The sequence below is a fragment of the Salmo salar genome, chromosome ssa24 (genome assembly GCF_905237065.1).
Source record: "Salmo salar chromosome ssa24, Ssal_v3.1, whole genome shotgun sequence".
In the NCBI taxonomy this organism is placed as follows: domain Eukaryota; kingdom Metazoa; phylum Chordata; class Actinopteri; order Salmoniformes; family Salmonidae; genus Salmo; species Salmo salar.
Window position 1 is genome coordinate 35,962,885 of NC_059465.1, and position 16,308 is coordinate 35,979,192.

At 45.5% G+C, this 16,308-nt stretch overlaps 1 protein-coding gene across 3 annotated transcripts in view; it reads left to right on the plus strand.

The window, feature by feature from the left end:
• LOC106585809 (adhesion G-protein coupled receptor V1) overlaps positions 1-16,308 on the plus strand; it is a 235,723-nt gene that overhangs the window by 63,257 nt on the left and 156,158 nt on the right. For all 3 annotated transcript variants that reach the window (XR_001324033.2, XM_014172456.2, XM_014172457.2), the window contains 9 exons: positions 941-1,156; positions 1,312-1,527; positions 6,831-7,075; positions 7,222-7,403; positions 8,186-9,003; positions 9,092-9,301; positions 12,799-12,929; positions 13,040-13,139; positions 13,482-13,661. Coding sequence is in view for 2 of the 3 variants with exons in the window: in XM_014172456.2 (XP_014027931.2) it covers positions 941-1,156; positions 1,312-1,527; positions 6,831-7,075; positions 7,222-7,403; positions 8,186-9,003; positions 9,092-9,301; positions 12,799-12,929; positions 13,040-13,139; positions 13,482-13,661 (2,298 nt within the window). In the remaining variant the exon portion in view is untranslated. The remainder of the gene's footprint in view (positions 1-940; positions 1,157-1,311; positions 1,528-6,830; positions 7,076-7,221; positions 7,404-8,185; positions 9,004-9,091; positions 9,302-12,798; positions 12,930-13,039; positions 13,140-13,481; positions 13,662-16,308) is intronic.

Below are 16,308 nucleotides of genomic sequence, written 5' to 3' on the forward strand. Positions count from 1 at the left end.
ACAATACCTGTTCATCGGGAGCTTCAAGAAATTGGTTTCCGCAGCCGGGTTCTCCATGCACAATGCCAAGCATCGTCTGGAGTGTTGTAAAGCTCGCCGCCATTGTAAATAAGAATTTGTTCTTAACTGATTTGCCTAGTTAAATAAAAGGTTAACATTTTTTTATTTAAAAATCATTTAAAAAAGCTTGCCGACTTTGGACTCTGGAGCAGTGGAAACGCGTTTTCTGGAGTGAGGAATCACTCTTCACCATCTGGCAGTCCGACGGAAAAATCTGGGTTTAGCAGATGCCAGGAGAACGCTACCTGCCCGAATGCATAGTGCCAACTGTAAAGTTTGATAGAGGAGGAATAATTGTCTGGGACTTTTTCATGGTTCGGGCTAGGCCCCTTAGTTCCAGTGAAGGGAAATCTTAATGCTACAGCATACAATAACATTCTAGACTATTCTGTGCTTCCAACTTTGTGGCAACAGTTTGGGGAAGGCCCTTTCCTTTTATTTCAGCATGACAATGCCCCCATGCACAAAGCGAGGTCTATACAGAAATGGTTTGTCGAGATCGGTGTGGAAGAACTTGACTGGCCTGCACAGAGTAGTGACCAAAGTAATGACCCAATCGAAAACCTTTGGGATGAATTGGAACGCCGACTGCGAGCCAGGCCTGATCGCCCAACATCAGTGCCCGACCTCACTAATGCTCTTGTGGCTGAATGGAAGCAAGTCCCTGCAGCAATGTTCCAACATCTAGTGAAAAGCCTTCCCTGAAGAGTGGATGCTGTTGAAGCAGCAAAGGGGGCACCAACTCCATATTAATGCCCATGATTTTGGAATGAGATGTTCGAAGAGCAGGTGTCCACATACTTTTGGTCATGTAGTGTATGCAGCTGGACTAGGGATATAGTTTTTTTGTCAAACCATACAAGTTTCTTCTCTTTCCTAGTTGCCCAGTCTCCTCGTCTTGGTCCGAAGGCAGAGATCGTGGCCCAGGTCATAGTAGAGGCCAGTGATGACGCCTTTGGGTTTCTGCAGCTGTCCGCCCCTGCCGTCAACGTGGCCGAGAACTATGTTGGACCCATTATCAATGTCACACGCATTGGGGGGATTTTTGCTGACGTGTCTGTGAAGTTCAGGGCTGTACCAATGACTGCCAGAGTTGGTCAGTGTGGTCTACATCATCTCAATAGTATCGATAGTGTCTCATATAAACTGTATAGCAGGGACTGTGTGTGTGGGTGGGTGTGTGTGCATGTGTGCGCACGCAAAGTGTATGTATCAAATTGTGTGTGTCTAACAATGTGTGTGTCAACCCAGGTGACGACTACAGCGTAGCGTCCTCTGACGTGGTTCTCCTGGAGGGGGAGACCAGTAAGCCAGTTCCCATCTACATCATCGACGATGTGATTCCTGAGCTGGAGGAGACCTTCCGCATCGAGTTGCTCAACGTCACCACAGGGGGTGCTAAACTGGGGGTGCTCACCCGCACCATCATCACCATCCTGCCCTCTGACGACCCGTTTGGGGCCTTTGGTTAGCTCACTTCTCAATCCTCTCCCACACAGACATGCCCTCACGTACGTGCATGTAGTCAATATAGTTCTAGAATGTACAGATGCTCATTCAAATCAGTTTACAGTACATGCACAATGACTGACTACATTAGCCAATAATCTATTGTGTTTTTGTCTAAAAGAGCCCAATGAAAAATCCTGCATTGTTCCTTTATTAGTAAATGACCCATTAGACCTCATCAAAGTACTGTTTGTGTTCCCTAGTATTTCAGACTGCTAACCCCTAACCCTAGTATTTCAGACTGCTAACCCCTAACCCTAGTATTTCAGACTGCTAACCCCTAACCCTAGTATTTCAGACGGCTAACCCCCAACCCTAACCCTAGTATTTCAGACGGCTAACCCCTAACCCTAGTATTTCAGACTGCTAACCCCTAACCCTAGTATTTCAGACGGCTAACCCCCAACCCTAACCCTAGTATTTCAGACGGCTAACCCCTAACCCTAGTATTTCAGACTGCTAACCCCTAACCCTAGTATTTCAGACTGCTAACCCCTAACCCTAGTATTTCAGACGGCTAACCCCCAACCTTAACCCTAGTATTTCAGACGGCTAACCCCTAACCCTAGTATTTCAGACGGCTAACCCCCAACCCTAACCCTAGTATTTCAGACGGCTAAACCCTAACCCTAGTATTTCAGACTGCTAACCCCCAACCCTAACCCTAGTATTTCAGACGGCTAACCCCTAACCCTAGTATTTCAGACGGCTAACCCCTAACCCTAGTATTTCAGACTGCTAACCCCTAACCCTAGTATTTCAGACTGCTAACCCCTAACCCTAGTATTTCAGACTGCTAACCCCTAACCCTAGTATTTACATTTACATTTTACATTTTAGTCATTTAGCAGACGCTCTTATCCAGAGCGACTTACAGTAGTGAATGCATACATTTCATTTAATACATTTTTTTTTTTTTTTTTTGTTCCCGTACTGGTCCCCCGTGGGAATCGAACCCACAACCCTGGCGTTGCAAACACCATGCTCTACCAACTGAGCCACACGGGACCTAGTATTTCAGACTGCTAACCCCTAACCCTAGTATTTCAGACGGCTAACCCCCAACCTTAACCCTAGTATTTCAGACGGCTAACCCCTAACCCTAGTATTTCAGACTGCTAACCCCTAACCCTAGTATTTCAGACGGCTAACCCCTAACCCTAGTATTTCAGACTGCTAACCCCTAACCCTAGTATTTCAGACTGCTAACCCCTAACCCTAGTATTTCAGACTGCTAACCCCTAACCCTAGTATTTCAGACTGCTAACCCCTAACCCAAGTATTTCAGACTGCTAACCCCTAACCCTAGTATTTCAGACTGCCTACCCCCAACCCTAACCCTAGTATTTCAGACTGCTTATCCCTAGCCCTAGTATTTCAGACTGCTAACCCCTAACCCTAACCCTAGTATATCAGACTGCTAACCCCAACCCTAGTATTTCAGACTGCTAACCCCTAACCCTAGTATTTCAGACTGCTAACCCCAACACTAGTATTTCAGACTGCTAACCCCTAACCCTAGTATTTCAGACTGCTAACCCCTAACCCTAGTATTTCAGACTGCTAACCCCTAACCCTAGTATTTCAGACGGCTAACCCCTAACCCTAGTATTTCAGACTGCTAACCCCTAACCCTAACCCTAGTATTTCAGACTGCTAACCCCTAACCCCAACCCTAACCGTAGTATTTCAGATGGCTAACCCCTAACCCTAGTATTTCAGACTGCTAACCCCTAACCTTAGTATTTCAGACGGCTAACCCCTAACCCTAGTATTTCAGATGGCTAACCCCTAACCCTAGTATTTCAGACGGCTAACCCCTAACCTTAGTATTTCAGACTGCTAACCCCTAACCTTAGTATTTCAGACGGCTAACCCCTAACCCCTAATCCTAGTATTTCAGACTGCTAACCCCTAACCCTAGTATTTCAGATGGCTAACCCCTAACCCTAGTATTTCAGACGGCTAACCCCTAACCTTAGTATTTCAGACTGCTAACCCCTAACCTTAGTATTTCAGACGGCTAACCCCTAACCCCTAACCCTAGTATTTCAGACTGCTAACCCCTAACCCTAGTATTTCAGACTGCTAACCCCTAACCTTAGTATTTCAGACGGCTAACCCCTAACCCCTAACCCTAGTATTTCAGACTGCTAACCCCTAACCTTAGTATTTCAGACGGCTAACCCCTAACCCCTAACCCTAGTATTTCAGACTGCTAACCCCTAACCTTAGTATTTCAGACGGCTAACCCCTAACCCCTAACCCTAGTATTTCAGACTGCTAACCCCTAACCTTACTATTTCAGACGGCTAACCCCTAACCCCTAACCCTGGTATTTTAGACGGCTAACCCCTAACCCTAACCCTAGTATTTCAGACGGCTAACCCCTAACCTTAGTATTTCAGACGGCTAACCCCTAACCCTAGTATTTCAGACTGCTAACCCCTAACCCTAGTATTTCAGACTGCTAACCCCTAACCTTAGTATTTCAAATGGCTAACCCCTAACCCTAACCCTAGTATTTCAGACGGCTAACCCCTAACCCTAGCATTTCAGACGGCTAACCCCTAACCCTAGTATTTCAGACGGCTAACCCCTAACCCTAACCTTAGTATTTCAGACTGCCAACCCCTAACCCTAGTATTTCAGACTGCTAACCCCTAACCTTAGTATTTCAGATGGCTAACCCCTAACCCTAACCCTAGTATTTCAGACGGCTAACCCCTAACCCTAGTATTTCAGACGGCTAACCCCTAACCCTAGTATTTCAGACTGCTAACCCCTAACCCTAGTATTTCAGACTGCTAACCCCTAACCCTAGTATTTCAGACGGCTTACCCCCAACCCTAACCCTAGTATTTCAGACTGCTAACCCCTAACCCTAGTATTTCAGACTGCTAACCCCTAACCCTAGTATTTCAGACTGCTAACCCCCAACCCTAACCCTAGTATTTCAGACGGCTAACCCCTAACCCTAGTATTTCAGACGGCTAACCCCTAACCCTAGTATTTCAGACTGCTAACCCCTAACCCTAGTATTTCAGACTGCTAACCCCTAACCCTAGTATTTCAGACTGCTAACCCCTAACCCTAGTATTTTAGATGGCTAACCCCTAACCCTAGTATTTCAGACTGCTAACCCCTAACCTTAGTATTTCAGACGGCTAAACCCTAACCCTAGTATTTTAGATGGCTAACCCCTAACCCCTAACCCTAGTATTTCAGACTGCTAACCCCTAACCCTAGTATTTTAGATGGTTAACCCCTAACCCTAGTATTTCAGACGGCTAACCCCTAACCCTAGTATTTCAGACGACTAACCCCTAACCTTAGTATTTCAGACGGCTAACCCCTAACCCCTAACCCTAGTATTTCAGACTGCTAACCCCTAACCTTAGTATTTCAGACGGCTAACCCCTAACCCTAGTATTTCAGACGGCTAACCCCTAACCCTAGTATTTCAGACTGCTAACCCCTAACCTTAGTATTTCAGACGGCTAACCCCTAACCCCTAACCCTAGTATTTCAGACTGCTAACCCCTAACCTTAGTATTTCAGACGGCTAACCCCTAACCCCTAACCCTAGTATTTCAGACTGCTAACCCCTAACCTTAGTATTTCAGACGGCTAACCCCTAACCTTAGTATTTCAGACGGCTAACCCCTAACCCTAGTATTTCAGACTGCTAACCCCTAACCCTAGTATTTCAGACTGCTAACCCCTAACCTTAGTATTTCAGATGGCTAACCCCTAACCCTAACCCTAGTATTTCAGACGGCTAACCCCTAACCCTAGTATTTCAGACTGCTAACCCCTAACCCTAGTATTTCAGACTGCTAACCCCTAACCCTAGTATTTCAGACTGCTAACCCCTAACCCTAGTATTTCAGACTGCTAACCCCTAACCCTAGTATTTCAGACGGCTAACCCCTAACCCTAGTATTTCAGACGGCTAACCCCTAACCCTAACCTTAGTATTTCAGACTGCTAACCCCTAACCCTAGTATTTCAGACTGCTAACCCCTAACCTTAGTATTTCAGATGGCTAACCCCTAACCCTAACCCTAGTATTTCAGACGGCTAACCCCTAACCCTAGTATTTCAGACGGCTAACCCCTAACCCTAACCTTAGTATTTCAGACTGCTAACCCCTAACCCTAGTATTTCAGACTGCTAACCCCTAACCCTAGTATTTCAGACTGCTAACCCCTAACCCTAGTATTTCAGATGGCTAACCCCTAACCCTAGTATTTCAGACTGCTAACCCCTAACCCTAGTATTTCAGACTGCTAACCCCTAACCCTAGTATTTCAGACGGCTTACCCCCAACCCTAACCCTAGTATTTCAGACTGCTAACCCCTAACCCTAGTATTTCAGACTGCTAACCCCCAACCCTAGTATTTCAGACAGCTAACCCCTAACCCTAACCTTAGTATTTCAGACTGCTAACCCCTAACCCTAGTATTTCAGACTGCTAACCCCTAACCCTAGTATTTCAGACTGCTAACCCCTAACCCTAGTATTTCAGATGGCTAACCCCTAACCCTAGTATTTCAGACTGCTAACCCCTAACCCTAGTATTTCAGACTGCTAACCCCTAACCCTAGTATTTTAGATGGCTAACCCCTAACCCTAGTATTTCAGACTGCTAACCCCTAACCCTAGTATTTCAGACGGCTAACCCCTAACCCTAGTATTTCAGACGGCTAAACCCTAACCCTAGTATTTCAGACTGCTAACCCCTAACCTTAGTGTTTCAGACTGCTAACCCCTAATCTTAGTATTTCAGACGGCTAAACCCTAACCCTAGTATTTTAGATGGCTAACCCCTAACCCCTAACCCTAGTATTTCAGACGGCTAACCCCTAACCCTAGTATTTTAGATGGCTAACCCCTAACCTTAGTATTTCAGACGGCTAACCCCTAACCCTAGTATTTCAGACTGCTAACCCCTAACCCTAGTATTTCAGACGGCTAACCCCTAACCTTAGTATTTCAGACGGCTAACCCCTAACCTTAGTATTTCAGACTGCTAACCCCTAACCCTAGTATTTCAGACGGCTAACCCCTAACCCTAGTATTTCAGACGGCTAACCCTAGTATTTCAGACTGCTAACCCCTAACCTTAGTATTTCAGACGGCTAACCCCTAACCCTAACCCTAGTATTTCAGACGGCTAACCCCTAACCCTAGTATTTCAGACGGCTAACCCCTAACCCTAGTATTTCAGACGGCTAACCCCTAACCCTAACCCTAGTATTTCAGGCTGCTCCTGTCACCATAGAGGAGCCTGGGGTGAACTCATTCCAGGTGACACTGCCCATCGTGCGAAACGCTGGAGCCATAGGGACTGTGGTTGTCCAGTGGCGAGCCACGGTGAACAGCAGAGCAGCAGTAGGGGACCTCCAGCCTGCGTCAGGAGAGGTCACCTTCGCGCCAGGAGAAACTATGAAGACGTTGAAAGTTGAGGTCCTAGCAGACGATGTGCCCGAAATTGAGGAAGTAAGAAACACAATCGTATTTTCTCACATTGTTGTTATTTTTTGCCAAACAAGGGCTTTGTATCATAATATATGCTATATAATATATTGCCCTATAATACAATATAACACATGCCATTTTTCCTCTAAACGTTCTGTGCTTTTCAGATAATCAAGGTGGAATTGACTGGTGCCACTAATGGAGGAAACATTGGAAGAGACAAAACAGTCAATATCATTGTCCCAGCCAATGACAACCCGTATGGGACGGTCTACTTTGAACAGTCTGTGTATCAAGTGCAGGAACCTCTCGAGGGAATTTTTGTTGCCAACATTACTGTCCGTCGAAGGTTTGTCCTTTAGTTCAGTATACATGATTTCTATCCTCTTGCAGTATTATTGCAGGTCCTTTATGGCAGTGAAATTACATATTGCTAATTTTCTGTTCTTTGACTTGGAATGCTCAACTAACTCTCTCTCCCTCTCTCTCTTTCATCTCAACTAACTCTCTCTCCCTATCTCTGTCCTTCATCTCAACTAACTCTCTCTCCTTCTCTCTGCCCTTCATCTCAACTCTCTCTCCCTCTCTCTGTCCTTCATCTCAACTAACTCTCTCTCCCTCTCTCTGTCCTTCATCTCAACTTACTCTCTCTCCCTATCTCTGTCCTTCATCTCAACTAACTCTCTCTCCCTATCTCTGTCCTTCATCTCAACTAACTCTCTCTCCTTCTCTCTGCCCTTCATCTCAACTAACTCTCTCTCCCTCTCTCTGTCCTTCATCTCAAATAACTCTCTCTCCCTCTCTCTGTCCTTCATCTCAACTTACTCTCTCTCCCTATCTCTGTCCTTCATCTCAACTAACTCTCTCTCCCTATCTCTGTCCTTCATCTCAACTAACTCTCTCTCCCTCTCTCTGTCCTTCATCTCAACTTACTCTCTCTCCCTCTCTCTGTCCTTCATCTCAACTTACTCTCTCTCCCTCTCTCTGTCCTTCATCTCAACTTACTCTCTCCCTCTCTCTGTCCTTCATCTCAACTTACTCTCTCTCCCTCTCTCTCCTTCATCTCAACTTACTCTCTCTCCCTCTCTCTCTCCTTCATCTTAACTCTATCTCTCTCACTCATCTTGTCAGTGGTGGTCATTTTGGCCGACTGGAGGTCCTCTACAGCACCTCAGAGATAGACATAGTGAGCATGGCCCAGACAGAAGGCCAGAACCTGCTGTTGTACTACAGCCCCCCGGTGTCAGGAGTACCCTCTGGCGCCCCCCGCAGGCCAGTCAACATCAGCTCCCAGGGGAACCCCCTGGTTGTCTGTGCTGCTGCCTGCCTGAGGGAGAGGGCCTGCCAGTCCTTCTCCCTGTCTCCTCCTGGGGGATCTTCCCCCATGGCCTCCTGCACCTGGGTGACCAGCGGGGCCGCCCAGCTGACCGCGTCCGCCCAGACCCTCACCTACACCAAAAACACCACGGCCACCGTCGCTCTCTTCAGCTCGCAGGCCGTGGCGGGGAGCGACTACACTACGACAGCACAGACAGCCATCTTGGAGGACGGCTCAGGTGAAGCCAACCTGACTGTGCCCATTCTGACGGACAAACTCCCCGAAATGGACGAGAGCTTCTCCATCCGCATCCTGAAGGTGGTGCTGGTGAACTTGACCGTGGCTCAGAAGAACCTGCCCTCCATAGGGCATCCGGACAAGGCAGTGGTCACAATAGGCATGAATGGGGATGCCTTTGGGGTGTTTCTCATCTACACCCTCAGCCCTAATGCTACACAGGACGGGCTCTATCTGGAGGTGAGGGAGGAGCCACGTGTGTCAGTACCCCTGGTCATAGAGAGGAGGGGGGGCAGCCTAGGGCAGGTGACTGTGGAGTGGAGGTTCGTGGGTGGAATGGCTACACCAGGCACTGACTTCACCGGGACTGGAGAAACACTTGTCTTTGCCGATGGTAGGTTTGAAATCTAGTACTACAGAAGGCTTTTTGGATATGAATGCATTTTTTGATATGCAGTATATTGTGTTCCCTCCATCCCAAGGCGATTTTAAGAAGAACATTGAGATAGTGATCGTGGATGATTTGGAGCCTGAGGACAGCGAGACCCTGATGGTTGGCTTGGTGAAGACTGCAGGAGGCAGCCGGATCCTGCCCAGCTCAGACACGGTCACCATCATCATCCTGGCTAACGACAACGTGGCTGGGGTGGTGGGCTTCCACTCAGCCTCACGCTCTGTCATCGCCAGAGAGGGTGAGTGTTGTAGAGAGGCCCCTGTCAGTCACTTTAATGAAGCAAGCCTCAACGTTAATCACTCTGTCAATTATTATTATGTCTCTGCAACGAGCCAGTTTGCCCAGCAGACACTAATGACAAAATAGCCTCCCCTGATAGTAACGATATTAACACCTGTCAAAATGCAACCATTTCGTACCGGAATAAGCTGAACATTGCATTTCTCTTCTGTTGATTATCATGGATTTATGATCATACATTCATAAAAGTGCTGTTTGTAAAGGTCACCACCGCTACCATAGCTCAATGCAGTTACCATAGCTCAATGCAGTTACCATAGCTCAACACCGTTACCATAGCTCAACACCGCTACCATAGCTCATCACCGCTACCATAGCTCAACACCACTACCATACATCAACACAGTTACCATATATCAACACAGTTACCATACATCAACACAGTTACCATAGCTCAACACCGCTACCATAGCTCAACACTGCTACCATAGCTCAACACTGCTACCATAGCTCAACACCACTACCATAGCTCAACACCACTACCATAGCTCAACACCACTACCATAGCTCAACACCGCTACCATACATCAACACAGTTACCATACATCAACACAGTTACCATACATCAACACAGTTACCATACATCAACACAGTTACCATAGCTCAACACCGCTACCATAGCTCAACACCGCTACCATAGCTCAACACAGTTACCATAGCTCAACACCACTACCATAGCTCAACACAGTTACCATAGCTCAACACCACTACCATAGCTCAACACCGCTACCATAGCTCAACACAGTTACCATAGCTCAACACCGCTACCATAGCTCAACACCACTACCATAGCTCAACACAGTTACCATCGCTCAACACAGCTACCATAGCTCAACACCGCTACCATAGCTCAACACCGCTACCATAGCTCAACACCGTTACCATAGCTCAACACCGCTACCATAGCTCAACACCACTACCATAGCTCAACACAGTTACCATCGCTCAACACAGCTACCATCGCTCAACACAGCTACCATACGGCAAAACAGCGACCATAGCTCAACCTCATTCAACACAGCTGTCGTACGGCAACGCAGTTACCATAGCTCAACCTCATTCACCACAGCTACCATACCGCAAACACAGTTACCATAGCTTAACACAGCTACCATAGCTCAACCTCATTCAACACAGCTACCATACCGCAAACACAGTTACCATAGCTCAACCTCATTCAACACAGCTACCATACCGCAAACACAGTTACCATAGCTTAACACAGCTACCATAGCTCAACCTCATTCAACACAGCTACCATACCGCAAACACAGTTACCATAGCTTAACACAGCTACCATAGCTCAACCTCATTCAACACAGCTACCATACCGCAAACACAGTTACCATAGCTTAACACAGCTACCATAGCTCAACCTCATTCAACACAGCTACCATACCGCAAACACAGTTACCATAGCTCAACCTCATTCAACACAGCTACCATACCGCAAACACAGTTACCATAGCTCAACCCAGTTACCATAGCTTAACACAGCTACCAACCTCATTCATCACAACCAGTTAATTAATGAAGGAATGCAGCAGGTAGTGGGAGGAGCATGTGGCAGTAGGTGGTTCATGTAGTTAGTTCCAGGTATAGCTCATTGGGCATGCATGACAGAGCTCTTCCACTCTTATCTGTGGCGAATCCTTACACCACTTACTGATATAATGAGTCTCTGAAGCACCTACGGTAGCTAAGGAAGGTCCTTCATATTGCCCTCGTCAAGTCCTATATCCTGGTCTACTAATCTGAAACAGCGGACTATGGCTAACATTTGCGCAATGAAATGGCAATGAGAAATAACCTTGACATTAGAAATAAACAGGAAGGCATCCTATATAATCAAATGCAAGTTCCAAATACTGCCTCTCATCACATGCATCACACAGTTTACTAAACCCATGTTGAACAATAGTCTCCTTATAATCAGTGGTGTGGAATCTACTAAATATAGTTTACCACGCTACCAATTACTTCATACTGGAAGAAGTTAAGTTACATTTAAGCTCCTCTTAAAGTGGCAATCAGCAGTTGAAACAATAACAAAGCTGAGGGATAGGGCTGGAAAAGTCTAACCACTCTCAAATTCATGAACAGAGCTATGTATGCAAGGACTGACCATGATATCCAAATTATAGTTTTAACCCTGTTTTGAGGCTATATAGTGTTGTTTACATTTACTTTGTTTACAAACATTGAAAACAAGCTTATATGTTGGGTTCTGATGGGGTACGACAGTTGAACTAAGCTCATAAGGCATTTCTAATTGATATTTTTCAGGAATCAATGGGCTATATGTCATTCATTCAGAAGTCCGAAAATGGAAGAAGCTACTGCAGATTGCCTGTTTAAGAAACATACAGTTTACTGAACTAAAGTCACTTTGAAATAGTAGTTCACTACATCCAAACTACTTCATCATATTTAAATGTGAAATGTCATAGACTACAAATTGCAAAAACAGATCACTCTGGAGTCAGATGATAACAGAATGTCTAATTTAGCTATTTAACAATGTTTCAAATGAGAATAAAGCAGGTCTCATGTTTTATTTTATTTAATTTTTGCAAAACAATGTAGTGTGTAGTTCCAGTAGTTAGCTACAACACTACTTGGCAACAAAGTAATTAACTACTGAAAACACTAACAAGATTACAATTTAGTTCAACTACCACCAAGCTACTGCAAAATGGAGTTAAATGTAGTTCACTACTCCCCAACACTGCTTATAATGCACATTGTTAAGGAAAAGTTTTAAATTAGCATGTGCTATTTTGCATGATAAATGTTTCTCCACATTTATTATCTTAAAAGGTGACTAACGTGTGTGTGTGTGTGTGTGTGTGTGTGTGTGTGTGTGTGTGTGTGTGTGTGTGTGTGTGTGTGTGTGTGTGTGTGTGTGTGTGTGTGTGTGTGTGTGTGTGTGTGTGTGTGTGTGTGTGTGCGCAGTGGTGTAAAGTAAAAATACTTAAAACATTTTTTGGGGGTATCTGTACTTTACTTTATTATTTATATGTTTGACTACTTCTACTTCACTACATTCCTAAAGAAAATATTGTACTTTTTACTCCATACATTTTCTCTGACACCGAAAAGTACTCGTTACATTGTCGAATGTTTAGCAGGACAGGAAAATTGTCAAATTCACACTTATCAAGAGAACATCCCTTGTCATCCTTTACTGCTTCTGATCTGGCGGACTCACTAAACACAAATGCTTGGTTTGTAAATTGTGTCTGAGTATTGGAGATACTTACTGATATTTTATTTGAGTCATTTTCTATTAATGCATCTTTACTTTTACTCAAGTATGACAGCTGAGTACTTTTTCAACCACTGTGTGTGCATGTGTTTGTGTGCGTCCGTTCGTCCGTGTGTGTGTGCGCTTGCGTGCGTCCGTTCGTCCATGTGTGTATGTGTGTGTTGTAGGGGAGAGGCTGTCCCTGCTGGTGATCAGGACAGCTCCCGGGCTGGGGAACGTCACAGTAGACTGGACCATCCAAGGACCCCGCGTTGCCAGGACCTTCACACCCACCTCAGGACTACTATTCTTCACTGGGGTAAATGAAACTGACCAAGTTGCTTCCTCTGTTTTACATGGTTTACATGCCATGCACAGTACAAGGTTTATTCGGGTGTATACAGTACGAGCATATTGTCACTCCCACAGGGAACGCTGAACACCACCATAGTCCTCCAGCTGCTTGAAGACTCAACACCTGAGGAGAAGGAGCTGTACAGGGTGATCCTGTCCAACGTCCGCACATATGGTAAATCACCTTCTCTGTCCTCTTCCCATCAATGTACTGAACAGGCACATTTCAAAATCTGTCCTATTATGTACTTGGATCTCTGTTTATGTAACTTCTATTTAACCATTGCGAGTCAGTTAAGAACACTTTTTTATTTACAGTGACGCCCTGGCAATGACTCTATGCAGCATTGATCAGCAATATAGGTTACCATAGCAAAGAGTTAAGTCTGTAAGAGCCCCTAAGGCTGGGGATGAGTTTGACTACTGTTTGTATAGATAGTTTTTGTCAGGCTGGGGATGAGTTTGACTACTGTTTGTATGGATAGTATCCGTCAGTTCTCTTCTCCTTGTCCCTCAGGTGTTCTGGTAACGGGTCACGGAGTGTTGGATGACCAGGGGCGCGAGGCGGTGGTTACCGTGGAGACCAGTGACGGGCCGTTTGGGATGCTTAGCATCGCCCCGTCCTCCCTCAGTCTGACCACGGAGGAGCGCGACGCCACCCTCAACGTCTTCATCAACAGAGAGTTTGGGGCTTCAGGTCAGTCTGGGACCTCAACGTCTTCATCAGCAGAGAATTTTTGGCTTCAGGTCGGTCGTGGATAGGGACTTGGGACTAGTGGCGACAGTTAGTTATCCCTGACCACTTGATCTAAGCAGGAAAAATTCCAGTTCTTAATGATGGGAACAGTTCAGACTATACTGTACATTTGATACATTTTCTCAAAACAACATCAGCCTTTTTGCCGCTTAGGCTGCTCTTATTACTCAGGCAGCAAAAATATATCTGATTGGTCAAAAGACCAATTGGTGGCAAAATATCAGAATTGGACTGCCTGTGTAAATGCAGTTTTGTTCACACATCTAAGTCTGCCAGTAACTGTTATCGTATGTTATGTGATCTCATTGAAAAAGTAATAATGTACAGTACCAGTCAAAAGTTTGGACAAACCTACTCAATCAAGGGTTTTTCTTTATTTTTGCTATTTTCTACGTTGTAGAATAATAGTGAAGACATCAAAACTATGAAATAAAACATATGGAATCATGTAGTAAACAAAAAAGTGTTAAACAAATCAAAATATATTTTTGATTCTTCAAAGTAGCCACCCTTTGCTTTGATGACACTCTTGGCATTCTCTCAACCAGCTACAGCTGGAATGGTTTTCCAACAGTCTTGAAGGAGTTCCCACATATGCTGAGCACTTGTTGGCTGCTTTTCCTTCACTCTGCGGTCCAACTCATCCCAACCCATCTCAGTTGGGTTGAGGTCAGGTGATTGTGGAGGCCAGGTGATCTGATGCAGCACTCCATCACTCTCCTTCTTAGTCAAATAGCCCTAACACAGCCTGGAGATGTGTTGGGTAATTTTCCTGTTGAAAACAGATTATAGTTCCACTAAGCGCAAACCAGATGGGATGGCATATCGCTGCAGAATGCTGTGGTAGCCATGCTGGTTAAATGTGCCTTGAATTCTAAATAAATCACTGACAGTGTCACTAGCAAAGCTCCCCACACCATCACACCTCCTCCTCCATGCTTCACGGTGGGAACCACACATGCGGAGATCATCCGTTCACCTACTCTGCGTCTTACAAAGACACGGCGGTTGGAACCAAAAATCGCAAATTTGGACTCATCAGACTAAAGGACAGATTTCCACCGATCGAATGTCTATTGCGCGTGTTTCTTGGCCCAAGCAAGTCTCTTCTTCTTATTGGTGTCCTTTAGTAGTGGTTTCTTCACAGCAATTCGAACATGAAGGCCTGATTCACGCAGTCTCCTCTGAACAGTTGATGTTGAGATGTGTCTGTTACTTGAACTCTGTGAAGTATTTATTTGGGCAGCAATTTCTGAGTCTGGTAACTGTAATGAATTTATCCTCTGCAGCAGAGACAGTTTCATCATAGAGCTTGATGGTTTTTGCGACTGCATTTGAAGAAACATTCAAAGTGATTTAAGCCTTGGCGTGACCCTGGACAACACCCTGTCGTTCTCCACCAACATCAAGGCGGTGACCCGATCCTGCAGGTTCATGCTCTACAACATTCGCAGAGTACGACCCTGCCTCACACAGGAAGCGGCGCAGGTCCTAATCCAGGCACTTGTCATCTCCCGTCTGGATTACTGCAACTCGCTGTTGGCTGGGCTCCCTGCCTGTGCCATTAAACCCCTACAACTCATCCAGAACGCCGCAGCCCGTCTGGTGTTCAACCTTCCCAAGTTCTCTCACGCCACCCCGCTCCTCCGCTCTCTCCACTGGCTTCCAGTCGAAGCTCGCATCCGCTACAAGACCATGGTGCTTGCCTACGGAGCTGTTAGGGGAACGGCACCTCCGTACCTTCAGGCTCTGATCAGGCCCTACACCCAAACAAGGGCACTCCGTTCATCCACCTCTGGCCTGCTCGCCTCCCTACCTCTGAGGAAGCACAGTTCCCGCTCAGCCCAGTCAAAACTGTTCGCTGCTCTGGCACCCCAATGGTGGAACAAGCTCCCTCACGACGCCAGGACAGCGGAGTCAATCACCACCTTCCGGAGACACCTGAAACCCCACCTCTTCAAGGAATACCTGGGTTAGGATAAGGTAATCCTTCGAACCCCCCTTAAAAGATTTAGATGCACTATTGTAAAGTGGTTGTTCCACTGGATATTATAGGTGAATGCACCAATTTGTAAGTCGCTCTGGATAAGAGCGTCTGCTAAATGGCTAAAATGTAAATGTAAATGTAAATTTAAGTTTTCTGCATTGACTGACCTTCATGTCAAAAATAATGATGGACTGTTGTTTTCATTTTTACATTTTAGTCATTTAGCAGACGCTCTTATCCAGAGCGACTTACAGTAGTGAATGCATACATTTCATTTCATACATATATATTTTTTTTCCTTCTTTTTTTCCTTTTTTTTCTCCGTACTTTTTTCTCTGTTTTCCTTTGCTTATTTGAGCTGTTCTTGCCATAATATGGACTTGGTCTTTTACCAAATAGGGCTATCTTTTGTGTACCACCCCTACCTTGTCACAACACAACTGATTGGCTCAAACGCATTAAGAAGGAAAGAAATTCCACAAATAAATATTTAACAAGGCACAACTGTTAATTGAAATGCATTCCAGGTGACTAACTCATGAAGGGCTCCCGAGTGGTGCAGCGGTCTAAGACACTGCAGCTCAGTGCTTGAGGCGTCAC